At 44.3% G+C, this 25272-nt stretch overlaps 1 protein-coding gene across 2 annotated transcripts in view; it reads right to left on the bottom strand.

The window, feature by feature from the left end:
* Window positions 1–1635: 1635 nt before the first annotated feature.
* SH3RF3 (SH3 domain containing ring finger 3) overlaps window positions 1636–25272 on the bottom strand; it is a gene marked incomplete at both ends in the record, with an annotated part of 262235 nt that continues 238598 nt past the window's right edge. For both annotated transcript variants that reach the window (XM_082014120.1, XM_082014121.1), the window contains 2 exons: window positions 1636–1804; window positions 13559–13896. In XM_082014120.1, coding sequence (XP_081870246.1) covers window positions 1636–1804; window positions 13559–13896 — 507 coding nt within the window. The remainder of the gene's footprint in view (window positions 1805–13558; window positions 13897–25272) is intronic.

Here is a 25272-nt window from a genome sequence, read left to right as displayed (position 1 = left end):
ACATGTGGGCTTTGGCAAATAGCCAGCCGCTGGCAAAGGCAAGGTACGGCTACGGCTACCAAAAGCCTTTCATCACGTTTCATTCCTCGAGAGCCGATGACTTTTTAAATACTCTCACAATCGCATTATGGAATTTTTTTCTCATTCTGCTTCATATGAACAACTGGCTAAACTCGCTTTACATTTATTGCACCTTTAAGTCCCTGGTAGATGGAAGCTTCTATTGCCTGATACGGTTTGTATTGTAGCTTGACCACGTTAAGAAATCGAACAGTCTCCAGAACTCTAAATTTCTACAGTAAGAAATCACATTTCGATAACACTAATTACAGCCGTTGTAGATCAGCTCTCGTCTCCATGATGCAATGACAGAGGAAAACTCCACGGTCCCTGCGCATGCTAGAACCTGCAGTGTTCTTCTTATTGCCATGAAAAAGTCAATTAAAACGACTCCTCTGGGGATTACTTCTAATTCTGGAGTAATTATCACTCTCCAGACAGAATGCTGTGCTTCAGTGTGGGTCTTCAGCCACTCTAAATACATAGGAAAAAGCGAGCGTGTGTGTGTTGCACAGGCACGCTCCTCCAGATATATTTTATTGGTGACCACACGGCTTTTTCTCTTTTCCTCTATGAAGCACGAACAAGTAGTCTGATCTCGATCTTCAGGTACGTTTCTAATTTCATATGTTGAATGCAAATCTTGTTGCAGCCTCTCTGCTTAACCAAATGAAATCTTCAACAATTAAAAAAAATAGCACCAGATGTATGAAAAAGACGAAATGTCTGATCTAGTAGGAATATATATAAAGTAGAACAATTCTTACAGTAAAAAGGTACGTCATACAAAAAAGCAATGGAAAGTGATACTGAAGGACAAAAATCCATGCTGCATATAATAAGGGCAGAAGACAGGCAAAAGGGATTCTGCTCAAATAACCACAGTTTAATGGTGAAGCCGTACTTCCTCCAGGAACTCCCCGGCGGCAGCGCCGGGACACCGGACAGTATGGGACTCTGAGCACTAACACACTCACTGACAAACTTGCGCAGCATATCTTTGAGGTATATAGAAAGCACGACATTAACGTTTTGGACTCCTCTTTCCTTCTTGCACAACGATGCAAGATCTTTAGCTGGGGTTTTCTCTACCCTCCCTTCCCTCTTTCTCCCTTGGGAAAAATGAAATCCCAGTTTAAGAGCTTCCTAGCACACCTCCTTGAACTCTCAAATCCATCTTGCATAGGCCAGTAATAAGAACACTGCAGCTCTGACAAATAAGTTACAGCAATATAACAACTTTCCTCTTAATTTTTTTTTAAAGATATCTTCTCTATAATTTACACAAAGGGTTAACAGCCGGAGTTTAGGTTACGTACAGTCCAGATGGGTGTCCTTTCAGTCTGTGATTCCAGGTGGAAGGCACTACTTCAACATACCACTGTATGCACCGCACACGGTCTCAGGAGCACAGCGGGACACTGTGTCTCCAGAGCTGTAGACTGAAGGGCCTGGGGGGAGTCTTTGGAAATAAAAATGGCAGTGGTTATCAGTCCAGTTTCCCTTTGCTGTCTCTTCTTGTGCTATGCAGTTTCCCCTGAAAGCTCCTCCAGTTGAGAGAGCAGCGAGCCACCCTCAGAAGCTCTCGACAAAGCTCCCGGGGAAGAGCCCCGTCCTGCCGTTCCTCTGCAATGTCCCTTTGTACCAGCCGTCCTCCCGCTTCTTGTGCACAAACACAATGTCACCTTCCTTCAGTTCGATCTCGGCCTCGCTCTGCGGTGGGTACGGGACCACAACGCGGTACCTTTGGAAACAAAAATGCAAAGACCTGGTCAGCCAGCGGCTGAGCCTGTGCCTGATGGGAGCATCCAGGCACCAGAAGCAGAAATCTTGGGGAAAAATACTTTTGAAACCTCAATAAATTACATTTTTGCACACCAGTTGAATCCGATGCAGCTACCTTTTCTGCTAAAACTCAGTATGACAGGGAGATTTCTGACCAGCTTGACTGGAGACTTGGCTCCAGAGTCAGACTGTGAAAGCAGGAAGGTATTGTCAAATGGCTGGATTACCCATGGTGGTCCCTGCTCCTGGTCACGTGCCGAGCCTGCACCAGGGACTCGGCCACCTTCTCCCAGCGCTGCATCTGCCTCTGCTGTAACACGTCTCATTCAGCACTGCATATGCTCCATCCAAAAAACACAGAATCATAGAACAGTTTGGGTTGGAAGGGACCTTTAAAGGTCATCTAGTTCAAGCTCCCCTCAATAAGCAAGGACATCTTCAACCCGATCAGGTTGCTCACAGCCCCATCCAACCTGACCTTGAATGTTGCCAGGGTTGGGGCATCTACCACCTCTCTGGGCAACCTCAGCCAATGGTTCACCTCCCTCACTGGGAAAAATTTCTTCCTTACATCTAGTCTAAATCTACCCTCTTTTAGTTTAAAACCATTGCCCTTTGTTCTGTTGCAACAGGCCCTGCTAAAAAGTCTGTCCCCACCTTTCTTATCAGCCCCCTTTAAGTACTGGAAGGCTGCAAGAAGGTCTCCCCAAGAGCTTTCTCTTCTCCAGGCTGAACAACCCCAACTCTCTCAGCCTGTCCCCACAGGAGAGGTGTTCCATGCCTCTAATCAATTTGGTGGCCCTCCTCTGGAGATGCTCTAACAGGTCCATGTCTTTCCTGTGCTGAAGGCTCCAGAGCTGGACGCAGGACTCAAAGTGGGGTCTCACCAGAGATGGGCAGAATCACCTCCCTTGACCTGCTGGCCATGCTGCTTTGGATGCAGCCCAGGATATGGTTGGCCTTCTGGGCTGTGATTGTGCATTTCCGGCTCTTGTCCAGGGGATTTTCATCCACCAGTACCCCCAAGTCCTTCCTGACAGGGCTGCTCTCCATCCCTTCATCCCCCAGCCTGTACTGATACCGGGGGTTGCCCTGACCCAGGTGCAGGACCCTGCACTTGGCCTTGTTGAACCTCATGAGGGTCTCACAGGCCCATTCCTTGAGCTTGCCAAGTCCCTCTTGGATGGCATCCCGTCCGTCAGGCGTGTCAACCTCACCACTCAGCTTGGTGTCATCTGCAAACTTGCTGAGGGTGCACTCAATCCCACTGTCTATGTCATTGATGAAGATATTAAAGAGTACTGGTCCCAGTACGGATCCCTGAGGGATGCTGCTCTTCACTGATGTCCATCTGGACATTGAGTTGTTGATCACTACCCTCTGGATGCAACCATGTAACCAATTCCTCATCCACCCAACAGTCCATCTATGAAATCCATCCCCCTCCAATTTAGAGAGAAGGATGTTGTGGAGGACCATGTCAAAGGCCTTACAGAACTCCAGATAGATGACATTGGTAGCTCTTCCCTTGTCCACTGATGATGAAAAATGGGGTTTGCAGTGCTCCCACCTGCCTGTGATATCGGCAGAAGTTAGCTAAAGCAGTTCACATTTTTCTTCTCATTATGTTTCCTATGAATCTACTTTGGGTCCCTCAAACCTGGAAGGGAAGCTAAAATGGAGAGGTATCAAATGACTTTCGAAGTGCTCTCCAAAGCAACAGGGAGCCCCTGCCCTGAACCATTCGCAGGACTCTCTGGGAACTTAGTTTTCAAGCGTCATTTCATTTCAATGAAGTACTGACAGGTCTGATCCTGATATGGCTATTCTGCACTCAGGCTTATCAGCAGGTGTCCTCCTGAGAGCACAGACTGGACTCTTTTATATCAACGGACTTGTGTGCAGAACAGGGAATATGTTTCTGCTGCACTGTTTTTTTTTCTTCAGCGCATGTACTTGTGCAGTCATCTGGCATTTGGTTAACAGTCAATAGCTGTCTTGCTAATTGCAAAGTAATGAATATAGTAAGATAGTTAAAAGATGTCAATTGATTACCTAAAGCCCATCCTCTCCTGAGGATTAATATTTCCACAACCACTGCATGGCCACTGATGCCTCAGTCATGTTTGTTACAAGCTGAGTATTTAAAATAATGTCCTGTCCTTGAGGACTAACTTCAACATGCTCTGGACGCTCTGGACTACTCCTTGAGGCCATTCTGACTGAGATGGTACCAAAGCAAGGGGCTCTCCAGTGGCAGCTACTAATTTTCTTTGCAGACGTTGCTCAGGTACCTAGTGACAGCGGTTCTGAAACTAAGGACTCCACTTTGACATGAAAGTGAAAATACCAGCTTTGGCTCTATGTTTTGACGTTTCCATGGCCAAACATCCCCTTACTTGGAAAAGCATTAAATTCCATTTGGAGTTGGGGTTCTGCTCTAAAAGCTGCCTACAGCCTTTTTACCTTGACACAGCAACACAGGCATGTAGAAAATATGTGTGTTCAAGTGCCATCAAAAATCTGCCAGTCATCTCTGTACCTTGGTCAATAAATCTAGTTGTTGCTTCCTTCCTCTGTGGAAAAGCAAATAAGAGAGGTTGAAATGCATGCTGCTGGCTGGCTGCAGGAAAATGGTCTATCATGCTATCATCTGTGGAACTGCTACACTTACGTTATGAAGCTTTGCCAATTACAGCCATTATGCAAATGAATGCACACATTATTTCAAACACTCTGCTGCAGTGTTGATTAATTAAATTATCAAAGTGGAACAATTTTAGCTAAGATGATGCCAAGTTTCAGATCTCACAACTCTATGCACAATCACAGCACATCGGAGCTCTGCACCAGGATCTCAAGGGGCTTTGAGAAAGAAGAAGGTCGGACCTCAACATTAGCTGAGTGGTGTGGAGGTACTTGTGGACCCTTTTGGCAGCTCAAGAAACAGAAAGACAGAAAAAGGTAGTGTCTTGGGCAGTGTCACCCTAAAGACCCAGCTGGGACTGCCAACACCTCGTATCATACCTTAAGCACAGAGCCATCCTTTTAGAACCTGACTACATCCTAGGAGTGACAAGCTGCTAGTCCCTAAACGGTTTACATGAGGAGGGAGGTGACCACGCTCAACAGGAATCTGCCAATCATCATTCAAGGGGTTGTACACAGCCTCTTCTTAGAGATTTAGAAAAATAAATCTCAGTCACTGCATTACCAAATGAAGTACTTTTTCCCACTTAAGGAATCCCACTTGCTGTGGTTTAAATTTAATTAACTACAGTACCTCACAGGATAGCACCAAAGCAGTTTTGGCAGAGTAACGAAAATGTAGATGCGAAAGACCTTGCAAATTGGTTAAGAAATCCCCCGTGAGAGACGGAAAAAGATGCTATGCTTTTTCCCTTGAGAGGCTTTTGAAGCAGTGCCTGGGAGAGGCAGCCTGGCGAGGGCTGCCGCGGGCAGCAGCGTGGCACGGCTGCCGGCACGGGGCTGCCTGCCCGCAGGTCGCTGCTGTGCCCCCCACCCAGACCTCCAGGCGGCATCTCAGCCTAGTGTGTCCTCTGGAGCCGAACTGCAAACGCATGTATTGGCCATATTTTTGGGGCAGAAAAGACCTCTTCTCCCTCGCTCCCAAAAAGGCAGTCCTGTGTACTTCTATTTATATGTCCCTTTTTTATTTCCCCTTTTGTCCCCTCTTTTGAAAAACTACTATAAAATTTTAGGTTTTCTTACACCACACTGCTTCCCGGCATTTTAGATGGATCTCAGAGCCCTCTCAATTTTGTCTGTGTCACATTACAGCTCTAAATTACCAACTTTTAAAAATGCTAATTAGCTGGGTGACAAGATGACAAGTGTGGCAAAGACCTCTGCCTATTATTAACAATGTTTGCTATTTTCTGTTGTAAATTGTACTCTCAGATAGTTGTAATTCTGCCAAATGTTAACCATTTTGGCCCAAACTCTCCACAGAAGTTGGCTGTGTCAGGCTGAGGATCCCACATTCAGCCCAAATGGTGCCATCACCTCCAGGAATAACGTTGAGGGTGTTTTTGCAGCAAGACCCAGATGAGGGCTTCCACAAGCTCTTCTCGGCTCCCCATCCTTGGGAGCAAAGACCTGTCCTGTGGCCCTGCCAGTCTGTCAAGGAAGGTGTTCCTTCAGAAAATTACTTGCTCTTGGCCGGGTTAAAAGCATTCAAACTGTGCCAAAATGGTACATGCTTAGTAGAGGCTTGTATGAGCACTGAAGGTAAAACCTCTGCCGATTCAAGCTCCAAGGTGTCCTAGCTCTGCAGGACCTCAGAGGTTGCATTTCTTTTCCTTTCCTAGCAATGGGCTCCTCTCCTGTTTTTCTCACAGGGCACAGACTCAATGTTGGACTTCCCCGCTGACGGCTGCTGTGGCATCCCTGGGTTTGGTGCTTCATCTGTCCGGGATCGGCAGTGGCCCAGGGAGGGTCCTCGGTGCCCAAGAGAAAATACATGAAGAGAGGCTGCGAGTGGTATCAGCAAGGACGGGGATGGGGTTTGCCTGGGCAGGGAAACCTCAGGGAGCTGGAGAGCAGGGTAAGGCGAGGGAGTGGGTGGAGGGAGAGGGAGGCTGATGGGAGAAAAACTGGGAGCCGAGGAAGAAATGGGACCGTGATGAAAAATGGGAGCCCTGACAGAAGGTGTGGGTATGGCTGCTGAGGGGGGCAGCTGTGCTGAGCCGAGTCTGGGAGACCAAAGAGCCTTGGTGGGAGGGAGGCTGGAGCTGGGACATGACATCCTGTGGGGCAGGAGACTGCACAGGTAGAGGCTGGCACTGGGGCTGAGGCTGGGATGGGGACCCCGGCAGAAATTATCTCACTGAGAGCCGGGAATGGGTCCATCATCACTGTCCCCCTGCTGTCAGCAAAGACCTTGGAATCCCACTGTCCCCTGTCTTCATAGCATTTGTCCTCACAGTCAAAAGAAACACCTCTCCCACCCAGCTCTCCCCTTGCTACTGCTGCTGACATTTGGAAGGTGCAGCTAAGACTCCTAACCTCAAATAGATGTGACATGATGGAATTTTTGGTTTTGTTTCCTTTAAAAAAGCAAAATTATTAAAAATGTCATGTATGTAGATGCATAAAGATATCTACTACCTTAACAGAACACGAATGTTTCATACCCATGCATCTGATGAAGAAACAGGCAACTAAAATTGTCCGTGACTTCACTTTTGCTTCCATGAAATATAATCTTTCATTATATGATTGTATACTATTTTTCCCATAGGTTGTCTGCCTCATTAGCACACAAGATGTCCTGCTTGGGACATGAGTCAAGGCTCTGACATGGAAGAAACATGTGGCTGCCAAAGCCACCCCATCTTTTGCAGGGGTTGGAACATCTCTAGCAAGCGACCACGGCAGAACTCACAGAGTAGCACAGGTGTGGGGAAAGAGGCTTCTCTGACTCCTCCAGCTGCAAGGCCTCGTGCCACACTTTCCACAGAGTGAGACTCATCTCATGCACCCTGGCTGCGTGGGAGTCAGTTGTCTGGTCTGAATGACTCATGCAGGCTCTCTGTCAGCGTGCACGGACAGGCACTGAACAGTATTGATCAGAACTGATCAGTACTTAAGGGCTAGGCTCAGGCCTGGATGCTGCAGGAAAAAAACCCAAAATACTGTGTATCTGCCCACTGAGTAAATACCAGCATCCAGGACACTGATGAAGCTAGAGAAACGTAAGAAAACAAATATACAATGAGGAAAATTAGGTCTGCAGGGCTAACCTCCAATCTGGTCCCATTTAGAGTGCTTGAATTCAGATGCTTAATGCAAGTTTCTGTTTGTCAAAGTATCACGCACTAAGGACAGGTTTCAGGACTCCAGTCCTGTGACTCCAACAGGTCCCTTTTGTGTTAGGGGTACACAGTTAGTTTTGTATGAGGATAGATAATCGGTGACAATGACGCATCTAGCCCACTTAACCACTGCTCTGGCTTATCCGTGGAGCTCCGTTTCTCCACCCTTTTACTGGCAGATTGCAGAGAGCTGCACGCTACAAGCCAGAGCCTGCTTCACCATATTATGGTGTCTGAATCAGCAGCCTTAGAAGAACAATTCTCAGTTGGATCTTTTACTTTCCTGCTGGAAATATTGCAGGATTCAATTTCTGAGATTGTTAATTCTAGTTTCTCAGTCCTAAGGCAGGGATCCTTAGTCAGGGAAGCACTTAACCGTGTGCATACATGTCACTGTTCCGTCAGAACTTACTCCTGGGGTCATTTCTCTAGTATCACTTCCCAGAAAAGAAAAAACCCCTTCCTTTTCTTTTCCTTTTGGCAAAGAAGATATACGTGCGCAGCAAAATATTGGTCAATGGGTGTTAAGCACATGCTTGAATGCTTCCTTAAATTGGGAGCTTAATTTCTAACTGTATTGGGTTTGCATGGCAAGGTTTGGTAGCAGGGAGCTGCAGGGGCAGATTCTGTGAGAAGCTGCCAGAAGCTTCTCCTGTGTCCGACACAGCCAACACCCGCCGGCTCCAAGACGGACCCGCCGCTGGCCAAGGCCGAGCCCATCAGCGACGGCGGCAGCGCCTCTGGGGTGACAGAGTTAAGAAGGGGAAAACCAAACAGCGACTGCAGCGGGAGAGAGGGGTGAGAATGTGTGAGAGCAGCAGCCCTGCAGCCCCCAGGGCAGGGCAGCAGGAGGGGCAGGAGGGGCTCCAGGCGCCGGAGCAGAGGTTCCCCGGCAGCCCCTGGGGAAGCCCGTGGCGAGGCCGGCTGTGCCTCTGTGGCCATGGAGCTCCACGCTGGAGCAGATCTCCACCTGCACCCGGGGAGGGCCCCACGCCGGAGCAGGGGGATGCCTGAAGGAGGCCGTGACCCCGTGGGCAGCCCACGCTGGAGCAGGCTCCTGGCAGGACCTGTGGCCCCATGGGGAGAGGAGCCCAGGCTGGAGCAGGGTTGCTGGCAGGACTTGTGACCCCATGGGGGACCCAGGCTGGAGCAGCCTGTTCCTGAAGGACAGCACCCGTGGGGAGACCCAGGCTGGAGCAGTTCGTGAAGAACTGCAGCCCGTGGGAAGGACTCACGTAGGAGAAGCTCATGGAGGACTGTCTCCCGTGGGAGGGACCCCACGCTGGAGCAGGGGCAGAGTGTGAGGAGTCCTCCCCTGAGGAGGAAGGAGCTGCAGAGATGACGTGTGATGAACTGACCACAATCCCCATTCCCCGTCCCCCTGTGCCGCTCAGGGGGAGGAGGTAGGGACTTTTGGGATTAAATTTAAATCCAGGAAGAAGGGAGGGGTGGGGGGAAGGTGGTTTAAGATTTGGTTTTATTTCTCATTACCCTACTCTGATTTGATTGGTAATAACTTCAATTAATTTTTCCCCAAGTCGAGTCTGTTTTGCCGGTGACGGTAACTGCTGAGTGATCTCTCCCTGTCCTTACCTCCACCCACGAGCCTGCCCTTACATTCTCTCTCCCCTGCCCACTGAGGTGGGCAGTGACAGAGCAGCTTGGGTGGGCATCTGGTGTCCAGCCAGGGTCAACCCACCACACTAATGTGGCAGTGATTTGTAGAAAGGATACAGGGAAACATGGAGGTGTCTATTTTAATGGTCAAACTTGCTGCTGCCATCTTATTCTGCAGCACTGTTGTGCTGGTTACACTTGCTTGAAGGCTCCACAAAAACCATAGAAACATGGCATAGATATGCCAGTCGTGACAGTAAGTCTGGATACAACTACTTTACCAAAATATAACATGACACAGTTAGTGCCAGTTACTATAAAAGAGTCAACAGTGTGTGACATGTTTTACTCAGGTTTGCATCTGGGAACAGTGCCAGGCAGCGAGGGGAACATGACTCACCCACACACACATGCACACTCAACTCCCCTGTTTTGCATAATGTACAGTCATATTTTCTTGAAGGGGGTGGCAAGGAAAGTATTTTGCCTTGGTGCTGCTAGGCAGACAGCACACCCTTCTCCCACGTGAACCAACAGCATCAGTGGGATGTGAACAAGTCTCTGGCCCAAGCTCTGCCTGACCACAGCACATCCCTGGACTGGTCCTGTTCCTTGCAGCAGCAGCAGTCAGTGGAAAAGAGCGTGTGAGGGGGACACAGCCCGATGGGGTATTCACTTGATGGTCAGTCATGGCAACACAAAGTGACAAGACCACATGGGAAATTTCTCTGCTCTGCTTCTCAGACTCATGGATGCTTTATGGCAGAGAGCAGCTGAAGGAAGGTGGTTTTATAAATCAATAGTGGGAAACTACACCCAGAAGGCAGAGATGGGCACTAACTATCCCAGCAAACCAGTTAAGTATCAAAGCTAAATGACGGGAGAGCTAGGAGCAATTTCCTTTCTAATCCAGCCATCCACAACCAGGTTTTGGAATATCAAGTAGGACAAGATAAAACAGTTGTTTAGCTTGCACAAAAAATGAATGAGAGCACAACATTAGCAGCATCTCCGAGAGGGCAAAGCTCACTTCACCTTCCCGTCTGACTGGCTGCAACTCCCACGAAGGGCTGTGCTGTCAGGCAGCAGCATAGGCAATTCTTCCCTTAAATCGTGAGCGTCGAGCTGCAAGCGATCAGAGTCTTTTAATGCACCTCCGACATGGCTGGCAGCATGACCGCTCGGGTTTGATCAGTAGCCTGGATGTGGCGAGTGCTGGAGCTGCAAGCCAGCCTCTATGGGAGAAGGGGTGCTCTGCTGCCTGCATGAGCCTCATTTCGAATGCCGTAAATATTAAGGAATGTGCTACTTCTTCCAACCTTCCAGTGCTCTGTCTCTGTGTGCACAGATGGGCGTTGGGAGACAGAAAGCCAAGTACAGCTAAGTGCACTGAAATGCTTTGCAGCTTTTTAAAATTTCATCCAGCATCTGAATCTGTTTATCTAACCTTTTTTTCCCTCTCCTCCCTTTTCTTTCTCAGAGAATTGCTCCTACTGTGTGGATGAAATGCACTAAAATGCAAACAAGCAAAATATGGAGCTGAGTGACGTTGAATGCGAGTTCCTCCGTTGCCAGATGTGAAAAGAACAAGTGGTTTGAAAACCGTAATTTGTTTAAAAAAAAAAAAAATTTGGTACTTCTGAGCAATTTGATGATTTAATGAGCACAGATGGATGTGGGATGAATTTCTAGGAGACAAGTGTTTAATGTATCTGCTCAGATTATTCCAGGACGAAGCATTATCCTTCCTAGTGCATGAAGGTAATTAATATTTCCCATTATGGGCATGAAAAAACCCATATGATCAGTTAAGGAATGCAGATACACCAATGATATGGAAGTTAATTCATAAATCAATTAGAGAATCTTGCCTGCTGTGTATAATTAGGGTTACTTCAATTATAGTTTATTTTCGGATTTAAGACTCGGGAATTAAAATGCTTAAACTCAGGTAAGTTCCTTACCATCATATACAGCAATTGGAAGTATTTACTCAGTTTTACCAGACTAAATCTATTTACTCCTGATCCAGCACAGCTGAGCAGATGCAGCTAACCCGTGTCCCTCTGGTTCTATTCTGCCACTTAAAATTGTCATCAGTTAAATGTTTCACTATCTGGACCATCCTGAGGTGAACTGAGAAATTTCGAGGATATGGGACTACCCCTGGCATATTAAATAATGTGTCTGGACTTCTCTACAGTAAAGCTTTGAGAAAAGCACCTCAGCAGCCAGCTCTGGAGACATCAGGAGATGTTCTTCCTGGCTTCTTTTCACAGCTACATTTAACTAAAGGTGCAGCATTCCAGTGATTTAGTTACACTGGTGCTAAATCTGGTTTATATTGATTTAGCTTTTCTTATAGCATTAATCTAAACTGATGTAGACCAAATTAAGTGTGCCTAAATAGGGATTGGTTTTTCACTCTTTTTACTAAATTGCTTTTTCATGGATTTTAAGTACAAGAAAATACTATGATAGTCTGCTCTCACCTCCTTCATTACAATGCTGAAGGACTTGCCTGTATTTATTTCTGTTTCAAGTCCAATAGCTGCGCTTGAACAACAGCATCTCTTTTAGAAAAAATGCCCAACCTAGAGTAAAAATATTCCCACGTCTGTCCTGTCTTCAGTCTCTTACAGACTGTTACCAAGCCATTCCTAAGCGTGCTCTTTACCAGGTGTACCACAGCTCCCTGTATCACTCACTGCAGGTGTATTGTTTTAAACCTTCCATTGTTCTTATGAGGCCACTCTACTTTGCCTCGGTTTTGGCCTTTCTGAAATATACAGTTACTCTGTGTTGTCCTCAACAGTGAGTTGAATTAGCTTGGTACCAACAGGTCTGCCCTCTTCATCTACCTCCTACTTCAATCCTCCATTCTGCAAGAGCAAAGACTTCATGTTGGACAGTGCAGGTCCAAGACTCACCTCTTGTTGGGCTACACTACACACATACACAATCGTTTTCTAGTGATTTCTGATCTAGAGTTAGATTTGATGCCAGTGAACCAGTTTTCAATCCACTTAGCATCTGCTGTGTCAGTTGTGCACAGTTTACTCAGCAAGACATTTTATGGTAACAAACCAGATGCCTTAGAAAAGCTTAAATAATTTACATTGTTACCTTCCCAACCAAATTTCAACCTGCATTCAGTAAAACACTGTGTAAGGTATGAACTGTCCTGCAGTATTCCTTACTATGCCCTGCATCATCTGCTCCATGACCCCAAATGGATTCAGGGTCAGGTGTCTTTGGGTAAGTCCACTCCCTTCAGCCTCTTTCACAGACTCAGATAAAAATAGTTTCTTTCAAACTTCTGGTACTTTACTATTTTTCCAAAATTGTTTTAAATATTAACTCCAGAGAGTTCCCTAGATTGCTTTTTGAAAACTTTTTCATGCTTTTGTAAAAAACACGTTCTCTTCAATAGCTTTTTGAGTGGAAAGCATTTCAATAGCATCGTATCAGCGTATTATCTCTTCCCTTCCCAGTCCTCAAACTACAGTCTTGTAGAAAATATTTACCTGAAGCCAATATGACTCTGCACATGGAGACCTAGCCCGTTTCTAGTCAGTTATCTCTCTCTCCATCTGCTTTTGTATTTTGGTGTTCCCACTTGACTCTTTTTGGGTTTGCAAGGTCAGTTACTCTAAGGTACTAAGGTGCAGAGCAGGCTGCTGAAATGAACTCCAGAATCACTGGTACATTCTTCTCTAGAAATAAGCTGCATTTTTGGTAACAGGTCACTGAAGATGGCACTTCCTGGAAGTATGCTAAACAACGAAAATTTGAAACTGTCTTTGGTATTGCAGAACAGGCCAGAAAGGGCCTTGATAAGCAAACACATCGCCCCTGTTAGCCCCGAGCAGGAAGCATCACATGACAACCTCATAAGTTTATTAAATCATAGGGATCCCACTTAAAAACTGGCCTTTGCCAACAGCATTTACACCCTTTGGGCTGAGAGAGTACTGCTGTCCTCCATAGTTAGACCAGGGCTGAACAGTGTCATGGCCAGGTGCTGTTCACCATTTTTTTAATCAATGAACGTTAACCCTGCACTGTGTGTCAAATGATTTTCAATGGGCAGATGCACGTAAGCCCTGTCTTCCTAAAAGACAGCTGAGCCATCTACAGTCAATCCACAGAGCAGCAAAACTGCAACAACCCTTGAGCAAGCTAAACTTGCAGCCCTCCTCCAAATGCTTGCTGAGGATGTAGGCAACCTCAGGAGATACACAAGATACACAGCTTACCTTTCCCGGGGCAAAGGCTTGGGCTCTGGCCGAATAGCTGCCATGGAAGAGAGGGACTGCCTGGCAGGAGAAGGGATGGAAAAATTCAAATCTAAGGAGCCTGTTTTTCTGTGCAGAGGCTCCAGCCCCATGGCTCCTTGCATTTCACTCTCGACAGGGCATGAGCCGGCCCTGCCGTGGCTGGAAAGAGAGGAGAGCTCGGGTCCCACTGCCCCTTGCAGGACTCCTTCAATGGCTGCCTGGGCATCATGTGTGGGGGACACGGATGGTGGGGACCGTGACTTCTTTTTCGTTGATGCTCCTGCTAGAAGCTTCAGCAGCCCGCTCTTCTTCTCCTTCTGCAAAGGAACCAAAGGAAATATGGGCAGCGAGCAGACATACCAAGTCCTTTTGCTTTTCTTTTGGAAAATCTCACTGTGTGTGGCAGGAAACCTCCCAGAACTGCCTTGACTAGCGGTGGATCTAGGTAGAACTTGAGCTTTTGGTAATAAAGTTCCTATGAAAATTCCTCCCCATCCAACAGAGCTTCAACTCGTTCAGCAGTATAACGACCTAAAATACTGCAAAGATTATCCCCATTTTCAAATCCACCCAGGCAGTGATCATGTGTCTTTTGAGAGAAATAGTGCAGTTACAGTGGCACAGCAAAGGTACAAACTTCCCACAGAGAGAAGGTGGCAATCGAAGTGCTACTCACTCTCTTCCAGGAAAATCCTGTCCCTCAACAGAGAAATTCCTCAAAAGTAACAAATCAGACACTATGGCTAAAAACCTCTGCTAGGAAGCACAAGGGTCTGAGGAGAGGTTTCAGATCCCAGCCCACTGCAAGAGAAGTGCTCATCATTACTGCCTTGTTTACTACCTGATGCAGATTTACTGTAGGGAGAATGGAGACATGAGAGTGATTTAATCCCTATTTCCAGCATGTACTCCCCTTCACATCCTGCACCACAGAGCTCTACCTACTCCCATCTCCCTCCTAGAAGTGGGTCACTTCTCATGTGTTAAGGTAAATGTATCACCTTGATCTTTGAAGATAGACCACGAAATTCACAATTGGCAACTGCAGTGGCAGCGCACAGGAGGTTTCAAAGTTCTATGAGGGCTTCTGATACAGAGGAATGAAAACAAGATAACAGCACCCTTTCAATTAATTGTGAAAAAAAGGTCCAGCCTGCATTGCTGAAGAAACACTTCTGACCTTGTGGGTTTTATAGCAGTGTGAGAAATCCTGCTGCACATGTACCTCAAGCGCACACAAATACCAGATATTATCTCCTTCAGCTATAAAGTTATTTGGGTAGAAGGACTGTGTGCAGAAACTAGCCATGCTCCAGTACACGCTGCACAGCACTAGGCTAGAGTTGCAACCAGCAATGCTGTGCAGTAAATTGTCCATTTTTTTTAATGACATAAGAAGTTTTGCTAAAGGTCTGTTAGATTTCTTCTGCTTCTTTCAGAAGTGCAAACCTTTACCCAAGACTATCTTCAGAGACTCAGGGCTGTGAAGTTTAGCGGTATTTGATAATTTGTTCTATAACAGGATCCCAGGGGATAAAAACAAAGCCAGCAACCGCAACACTTACGGAACAGAAACAATGTCTCTATCTTCAAGCAGGAACACTCTTTGGCAATACAAGCCAGAAATTTATTTATTCTATGTAGACAAAATGGCCCATGCAAGGTTTAAAATGATGCTCTTTTATGTGCTGACTGCTGAAGTAATTTCTCAAAGCAGCCTTAAAGAATAGGAGGGCTACAATAAAATAAATATAAGCCTTTAGAAGATGCTTGGATTTACTACAGTAAATGTACTTGGAGTATCTGATATCTGTGCTCCCACAGGTCTTGTTTGTACTCTTTAGCTGTCACAGACTGGTAAGAAAACAGAAATACCTTAGATCTTAAGACACAGAAGAAGTAAAATGAAGCTTAGTTGTTATCACAGAGACAATGTCCACCAATTTTTGAAGAGTAGAGTCTGAACCATGCTTCCAGATCCCGGTCTCCTGCATACTATGGGTTTGTAACAGAGTTATACACTCTGTTTAAAAGGGCATTTGTCACTTACAGGATGAAAGGATCCATCCTGCCAAGATGTTCATCCAGGCAGAATCCATGGAAGCCAAGAGAGGCTGGCCATATGGCACCATCAGGTCAAAAATACTAATTAAGTTCCCCTGGAAACAATAGAAAAGCAGACCAAACCCACCTGCTAAGCATCTTCTTTCCCGAGTGGGGAAAGCTGTGGGAACTGTTGTAGGTGTGCATGCTGGAATTCACCTGAAGCACCAAAAAAATGCTTCAGCGTTTCTCTCACTCTCTCATTAAGAAATATTGCTGCTGTCATCATTATATCAAATTTTAAAGCTCTTCACAAAATTGCAAAACTCTCCTTTCCCTGTGGCGCACTGAAACAATAGCTCTAACGATCCCAGCATACTGTGTCAATATGCATTTGAAGGTGTCTAAAGGTCAGTGACAGAATACAATAGCCATTGTGAGGCTCTGGAGAAACCGCTATTGTGCAGCAGCGAGCACTGAGCACTTTGAGCCTCTTTAATTGGCAACTTGCACACGCAAAGTAACTATGTGAGCTAAAGCCCTGTATAATGAACAATTAATATTCCTATGTGGTAGCAGCTTTTCTAAATTTTGCTTCTGATTTAAATACCTTGGCAAATTTTCATTAGAAAAACCTTGTGTGACTTGGACCGTTCAAGGCATAGAATCAAAAATCTTTGGAAAGAAGGAGATGCATATATTCACACCCAACTGCACATTAAAAAGCAGATGAGTCTGACAGTCATTCAATTTTGTTTACAGGAATGGCTTCCACTCTACAGGGTTAGGCCTGGCTACTATCGCTCAGATAACAGAGAGCTATAATGAGCTTGCTGATGTACCCTTTGTTCTACTTTAACAAAAGGAAAAAATAAAGAATTTATTTTTAGCCCTTCTTAGTCCACTGAGCATTTTACTAAACTTTTGAGACTCAGATCTGTGTTCTCTAAAGAGAAAAGATGATTTATTTCAATTGCTAAGCCTAGTCCTCCTAGTCAAAACCTGAAGAGTCCCATCCTTCCCATCATGGCCTTGGGCAAGATATTGAGAGGTGAACTGATACTAACCACTTTGGGTGCCTGGAGATTAGACATTACATCCAGCTCTTTCTCCTTTTGAGTCTGGCAAATGCTCTCAGCCTTCTGGTATCACATTGCCAGATCCTCTGCTGATGCTGCTCAGAGCACTTCAAGGAAAACAAGGACTGTCAGGAGCTGATAATTTACTGTGATGTCTCCCCTGAGAAACAGATTGGGTTTCAATCTCCTGTGATCAGCAGTTCAACCTAAACCCCTTCAAGCCTCCTCCCCCTGTCTGTAAAATGGGACTAAGTTATAAAGCTCCTCCTTGTGTCGTGGGAATTTGTTAATGACTCCAGTGTTACAAAGCTGTACATTTCTTTGAGAGCAACCGGTCCTTTTCCATGGCTTTAATAGCACCAAAAAAAGGATTTGGAATGGGATGTTAGCACGCAGTCACAGTAGTGATTTATTGCAAATGTCCAAGTATTATGAATTCATTTAATATTTAGTGTAATAGCAGCCATCCTTCATAAGAAATTAATTTAATATTTATATGGCTGTCCAAGACAGTCCTTTCTGCAGCAATTTCACTGTAAATCAACTAAGCATTAATGGGCATAAATGCTGTAGAGAAATCCACACCAATGGGTTACAGACTTTGTGGGTTTTGAAAAGAGATAAGAAGTTTACAGAGGACATATCTAATGATTTTCAGGAATTAAGTTTTTGAATGAAAAAAAAAGATGGTTTACTTTTTCAATTCACAGATGGTTGTTTTATTGTTTTCTAGGAAATCTGTAATCTACTGAAACAGCTGTGTAATTATTGAGTTTTCTTCGTCTAGTAGCTACATTTCCAGCTGACTGCAAAGTCTGTTTGAAGTCCCTACCTCCTGAACCTGCCAAGGTCAGACCATCGCATCTATGTTGATGGAGGGACTCACAGTATGGACAGCACTTCTCCCATCTCCTGGTTACCGCCCACATGTTTAACTGAATTTAAATCATCACCTTTGTGTTGCTCAGGTTTTATTCTAGGAGGTTCAGAGTCAAAAATTCCAAACAATTAATTTCACAAGGATCAAGACCTTGTTCAAAATAAAGCAAAAGAGTGAAATTATCTCTTTCAAATAAATCCCAGTCTGTTTCTAGTTAAAAAAAAATGACTGTGAACACAGACAGTATAAGCAGGTCAGAATTTCTTACTTCTCTAGCGAAGCCTATGCTTGAGACTCCGTTCCTATGGTGTTGCATGAAGGAATCTCAGTGGAAATCGGTCTCGGGCAGCACATGGATGGGATGGGCAGCATTTCTGTGACCCCGAAGCATTCAGCTGGGGAAGCCAGAACTTGGACAGGTGCAAGTTCCCCTTGACACGATGCTGTGGGAACGTTTGGAAAGGTGAATACAGTCTGAGCTTAAGAACTCATGAAGGACTAGATCAAAATTAAAGTCTCAGATATGTAAATGTTGAAATATTTTTCTTCACAGTAATTGGGGATGATTTTTCCTCTCATTAATAACCCCACTTGAAGATAATAACTAGCTCTTCTTTCAGATTCAGAGATGAGATGAGCACAGAATGCAGCTACTTTGTTGATGACTGAGTGATAAGAGAGTCCCTTGTCTGCAAAGTAATAATCATGCCATAATCCAAATACCAATTATATGTACTGGCTATATTAATACAAGTCTTATTTTGTGTTGTGGTTTTCTTTAAACCACCCTAATAAACAGAAAATTCTGGTTTAGTTTTCTTCATCTGCAGCTCCTGATACTTAATTTCCTACCTATCCAGGCTCATTAAATAAATGAACAAACCTTACTGCAGCAGATAGAAAAACTGGCTCCAGCCACTGAAATGAGGTAATTTCTCATGCAACACCAGTTACATCAATAGATAAGAGAGCCAGAGGGAGAAAAACGGTTTGATTTAAAAATTAAGAAAAGAGAAACAAAACTGTTTAAATGCTGCCCTGAGCCCCACAGAACAAATGAGGAACTCATCTATCAGTCAGTATCCCCAAACCACCAATTTTATTGCTTGTTTAACTTGGTCAGTCCTTGTTTAAGTAAATTTAAGTTAGTGTCCGGAGAACAGTGCATTTTTATTCTGATTCCAACTTGGCTACTGGTGATTGATACTTGCATTGAAAGAGTAGGTGGTACTTTGGATTATGTCTTTTAGGAAAAAGCTATTTGGGTTTTTAAAATCTGTAAAATTATTTGATTTGAGATTTTGATAATTATTTAAAAAGCACAAAATGCAAACCAGCATCATCTCAAAGGAAAGCTTCAGGTCTGGGAGGTCTTTGGATATGGATTTATCATTTGCAGTTTGCCGCTATTTCTCATGAGGCATAGATGACATACTGAATAAGACAACAGTAATTACTTACTACACAATTACTTCTGATTTTAGGGAAAGACTAGTTTTGTATCATATATTGTATAGAAATACTTGGCAAAGATTTAGGCTTTAACGTAGACAACTGCTTCTGGACAGAAGGTCATTATTATAATCTAAGTATACAAATTACATGCCAAGGAGCAAAAAGGATTTTAGGATCATAATATCATTAGCTTTTAAATCCCAGTGATAGTAATATGCATACAAACATGCACAAACATATTAGACTTATGGTCACTAATTTGAAGACAACTAGTGCTAAAACCAGTAGAAAATAAGTAAAATGTCTTGCAGCTAGACCTGACTGGGAATTTCAAATGTTTTGAAAACAAAACTGAGGAGAAGAAATTAGTGTTCAGGTCCCAATACAGCAAAGCACACAGGCACTTCATCATGTGCTTTTGTTGAACTGGAGCGGATGCAAGGCTCTAGAGACTAGTAAAAGAGATAAAGAAGGTATCTAAAAATATATTTGAATATTCAATTTAGATGGAATATTAGATCTTTCAAACACTGGAACAAAGTTAAAGGCTAGCTCACAGGGGAAAAAACCCTGAAGTGGAAGTAGAGAGTCTCAGCTATCAGTGAGCTTCCTGGAGGCTGCTGAATTCATAACAGACAGAAAGTAAAAGGAATACTAGCACGATTAACGGTGAATGAGGGACAGATGATCTGCAACACTGATACTGTCTTTTTTCTGTGTTCGATGGAGGGAGAAGCTGATGGATGGATAGTTTTGTATTTCATTGCTTTTCCTGGTCTGGTATGTGGAGAATAGGTGATGGTTATGAAACAGATGGAAAGTTGTTAAGATATGCAACTTACTCCATGCCCCAATAACAGTTTTCAGTGATAATTTTTAGGGGCAACAGCTGAAACAGAGCACTGGGAACTGAAAACTACTGCTGTGATGAAGTAACTCAAAATTGTGTACTGATAAAATGAAATGCAAGGACAACACCAAAGAAGGTGATGAAACCATGGTTCTCATGAAGTCTGTGGCAACATTTACACTTATTTCCAAGCAGCCACTTTCTCTAGAACTAAGCTCAGGTGGATGTGTTTTACTCCTGATTTTAGTCCACCTCTTCCTTTGAAGTGTGAGCAGCCTCTCTGGGGACACAAAAGAAGGGTGTACGCATGATAACCTTGTGCACAGTTGACATTCCGCTCCCTTCTTCACTCAGCAATCCACTAGATGTTTGATTATCCTACAGCAAGTAAGGGAACTTCAGCACAAAGCATTGAGATGTCCCCTTCTCTACTCCACTCTCCTGCGCCCTGCACAGCCTATACAGAGAGGTGTAAAGCATACATACTTCACCTGGGGAATGTGGGCTCCCATTTCATTTCAGAAGAAAACAACCAAGGAGTTTCATGCAAGTGCTTCAAGTGTGGGGTGCCCAAGCATGAACAAGAGTTCCTGCCCAGTCATATAAGAAATCTTCATCCTTTATTTCTGGAAGGAAACCTTATCACCCTGCAGAGCTGGGCACATGCTGTGAATCCCAAGTGGAAGCAGGTAACTTTCTCAGAGTGAAAAAGCAAGATCCAAGCCACCCTTCCCTTACCAGTTTTTCCTGCTGGCTTAGACACCTGTTCTGCTTGTCAGGTTTTGTGAATCCCATTTTCTAGGCACTTAATTCTATCCCCACATTAAATGGGAATCATGAATTCCACTACAGAGCAAAAGCCTTAAAAGTAATAAACCCCCAAAAATGCAAAAGTTAAAGCCCATTGTGAAACTGGTCAAAATGCGAATGCAGCGTGTGCTCTGGGAATACAGATCACAAGTATTCCCATGCTACTGTTGACTCTGAATGGCCTAGTCTCATACAGAAAAGGAGTCATTGCTAAAACCTGATGCTCAGCAGTGTCAAAAAGGCAAAAGAGAAGATTTGGATTGTTAGGAAAGGTCTAGAGAAAGAAGTAAAAACCGTCTGTAGAAAACAGTGCCGTGGGAAGCCCTGACATGCCTGCTTCCTGAATGGTATGTCCTGTTCTGGCTACTGCAGCTGGAAAAGGATATTGCAGAACTATGAACAGCACAGAGGAGGGCAGCGAGGACCATGAGAGGTGTGGGACAACTCCTGGACATTGGAGATGCCCACTTGGAAAGCAGACAACTGACAGGAATTAGGATAGTAGCTTACAAAATCCCTGCCTGCACAGAGAAGGGAACAGATAGTTATTAATGATTGTAATAATAATGTTAAATAATAAAATAAACAATGTATATCAAATGAATAATACTTAATAGTATTATTAATAATTATTAATTTACCAGATTGTTAATTCCCACAATACAGGAATTAGGGGGAACGTAATGAGATTATCAGGCAAACAGTCAAAATTAAAAAATAGGAAGCACTTTTTCACACAACACATAATTAAATGGAGACTTACTGCACACAGTATTGTGGAAGCCAAAAGTATGAAGAGGTACAAAGGGGATTAGACAAATTAATGGAGAAAAGGTCTAAGAGGGGCGATTAAAATAATGATATGGATCCAACCTCTGCTTCAGGAAGTCCCAACAGGTAAATGAAACAGCACTTACAGCATACACAGGGTGACTCCACCTTGCTACAAAGAGACCATAAAATCAGCAAGAATGATCACTATGATAAAAAAAATTAGCTATTTGGGCAAGAGCATAGGAAACAGAACAAAGCCAGGAATAAGACCTCCCCTGTGCCCTCCCAGCTTTGGGAAATCAGCTGTTCAGAGACTTCCTCAGCTGCAGGGGTCTGAGAGAGGGCAAAAGGCAGCCGGCAGGATGCAGTGTCAGCCAAGAAGGAGACACAGAAGGTTGGGAACTGCAATCCCAGAGCACTTTCACAGCCACAGCTGCTATTTGGTCTCCTCAGCTCCACCTCTGCTGTGCAAAAAATCGTAGATCAAGGGCTGCAGTGCCCACCCTGAACCAAGGAGCCACAAAAGTACTGGTGATGGGGCTGACAAGGCCCTGTTACTTCCCGGAGCTGAGCTTGCTTCCTAACCTGGCATTGCACTGCCTTTGTACATCCCAAGGACATCCTTGGAGCTACCATGGGGGTCTCCTACATAATGCCACAGTGTCTCAAAGACCTACCCTGAGCTGAAGCCCAGCAAATGTTAAACCTTTGTTTTAATAAAAATCAAGTATGACTAGATGATTTAGGCAACTGTGGTAGACTAACTGTACTTTCCAGAGAATGTAAGCAAAACAGCTGGACAGAGTATGAGCATCCTTCTGAAACTTTAGGTTCATTTACTCAAGCTAGAGGAGAATCTATCACAGCTTCACTGACAGCACAGAATTCTGAAATGAGAAAAAGATGTATAAATACATTAACTGTTAGAAAAACTGCTTAGAATTAATGTTTTTAAATAAGATTATTCAGACTGGCTGGTTAGCTTGATGTTCCTTGTCTCTCATAAGGAAGTGAAAAAGATTTATTGGTCATAGGGAGCACTGAGAGCAACGCTCACACTGCTGAAAGCCAGAGCAAGCTCACTCACTGAACACCTAAATGAAAGACAATCAGTGACAGAAGTCAGGACATGCTTTGACATACTCTAATCTTACACATAGTTAGCTCTGGCTTTCTCCATACACAAGGGATGGATTTCATTGCAGAAGCAAACAATTAAAATTGCTTGGTCTTGCTTTGTAATCTTATTAAATGACAGGCAAGTGAGACTTGTATTTTTATGGAAAGCAGAAACATGTGGGTAAAAGGTTTGGATTAGTGGAGGTCATCGTGTCCCTTGTCACTGATGTATCTATTCCCGCTTGGTTGATACTGTTCCAGCAGCTGTGCCACCTCAGGCTGTAATTTCAGCACTTCCAACAAACTAGACAGTATTGGGATGGCTTGCACTAAGAGGGAAGATTGCTTGTGGAAAATTCAGGCATCACAGGAGGTATATTCTTCTCTCAAAATCAATTGCCCATGGAAGAGAAAAAGAGCTGCCTGTGGACAATGAAAAATTGCCAGAATTTGCATGTACTAGGCACTGGAACATGTTACAGTGAAATAATTTCTACATAACAATTCATCAGTTCATAAAAGATGCATATAGCTAGAGATTGAGGCATCAGCTGAGACTGACAGAACATATCACACCTGCACGGACTGTGGCCTAGAGGCAACGAAAGCAGAAGCTCCTCTTGCTCAGACAACTTATTTCTGAAAATGAGCTGGGCTTTGCACTGCTGCTGGGGCAGTCTGGACCGGGCATGGGGTCAGAATGAGAGGGGCCCTGATGGTTCTCAGATGGTCTGACATTGTAGAAGCAGGTCCTTGATGCTATCAAAGCCATGAGCATGAAAATTTTGCTCTCTCTGAAGGTTGCCCTCCAGTTTTGGCAGCTCCCACAGCATCAGATCTGAGCACCCAAGAAACAGTTCTTAATGTACTTCATGCATAAAAAAAAATATTAGGTCTTGCCCCTGCTTCCTCCTGCCCTCACGAGGGTATGCCTCGCACAATGCAAAAGATACTTTATTAGCATTGAGAAGAGAAATGCCAACACTCTCAAGCTGATGGCTTCTTTTCTGGGAGTGAGGGAAGCTGAGCCTCCCAGTGCCCGCGGGAGTGCAGGGAGTCCCAGGCGCTCTGCATCCGTGGGCATCGCAGGCCTCGCTGCGCCCGGCAGCACAGCGCAGGTTCAGAGCTGCTGTTCAGCGCGCTGAGGTGCAATCAATTATTACGGTGCATAAGCTTTGCAGGCAAAACAGCTGAGGTTTCCGCAACCTCCCCTGTCCGCTGTGCTACAGCCATTTTCAGTCTTACTATGTTTCCAAACAATGCCCTACGAATTACTCCTGGGACACACTGAGGTGGCTGAAGTCCTTTTCTCTGTTAGGGACCAATTGATCTTCCATGTTCTTTAGAAAATGAAGAAAGAATCCCAGAATCATTTTAAAGGATTGTAAAATAAGTGGCTGTCAATGTCAGAGGAATGCCAGGCATGTAAATGACAATTTCTTTGACAAAGTGACCAAGGCTCTGTGGCTTTCCAAATGTCACAACACTTGGGTTGTAATTAATAGTAAGCTTTGCAATAGCAAAAGCCTTGCTAGAAGCTGCTCAAGCCCTGACAACATTTGTAATAACAGCATACTCTCTTCAGCAAAAATTAGATTTCACCTTTTTTCCTGTTTTTGTCATCTTCTTACTTAAAAAATAAAATTAGAGCCATCAAAGACCACTTGCTCAAAAGAACCCTCAAAACCCTTATGCTAAAGTCAGGTCTTTAGGTGTATAAAATTTCAGCTAGTTGACTGATGCAGAAGAGGCCGGTGTGACCTGAAATCAAAGGTGGATCCTGCCAACTAATAGAAAGAAATAGTCAGCTGTAACACACAGGCTCAAAATGCCTCTATGAAGATGTTAGTCACATACATCTCACATCTGAAAATGATGGAAACTATATATAGATAAAATCACTACTGCACTGGAGCAGAAACGATAGCTTTGTCGTAATAGTCCATCTTCGAGCCTGCCTACCATAGATGAAGATGAAAATCCCTCTACATAAGTCAGATAACAGGGCAAGAAGATTTCCCCTTGACCGCAGTGGTTGATGGACTCATGGTTTGTACAGAAAGAGTGACAGCATTTCTTATTTTCATTTTAGAAAAACAGTGTGGGCAAATATTGACTTAGAATTGTCTCATCTTCAATTTGATCATGGTTGATTGGAATGTCTCTGTCTATACAGATAACAGAATTAGTAGTCCATTAGTTAAGCAATCACGACTTATATTCAAACTTCTGTACTATGATTACTTTGATGTACCTGACAATCTTCCCACAGTGGAGCAGGCAATATGATGAATATCTTGCACAAGTTTTTTCTTTCAACTTCTTCCTGCTAGGACAGCAATGTGTATGTTTGACGCGTCCCTTCCAGTGTTGCACTCTCCCTCTTTTTTAACTCAGCAACATACATGCAAGAATTCAAACTGCAGACAGATAACCAGATGCTAGCAGTTGCTTTGCCGTGTGTTCCAGTCAATGTCTTTCTGCAACACTAGAAGAACATTTCAAGTAGGTACCAACAGGACTCATCTTAGTCTCAGTGCTAGTCAACCTTTTCATTAATTACTTTGTAGGTGAGCTAGAGAGTGCACTTCTAAATCAGCAGTGGGCACCGAGATGAGTAAGTCTGCAAGCAGTTGGAAGGTGTATGGGCTTTAGCTGGGATAGAGTTCATTTTCTTTGTAGT

Source organism: Phaethon aethereus (genome assembly GCF_964289735.1).
Source record: "Phaethon aethereus genome assembly, chromosome: 1".
Taxonomy (NCBI): Eukaryota; Metazoa; Chordata; class Aves; order Phaethontiformes; family Phaethontidae; genus Phaethon; species Phaethon aethereus.
This window is presented reverse-complemented; position numbering and strand designations above follow the sequence as displayed.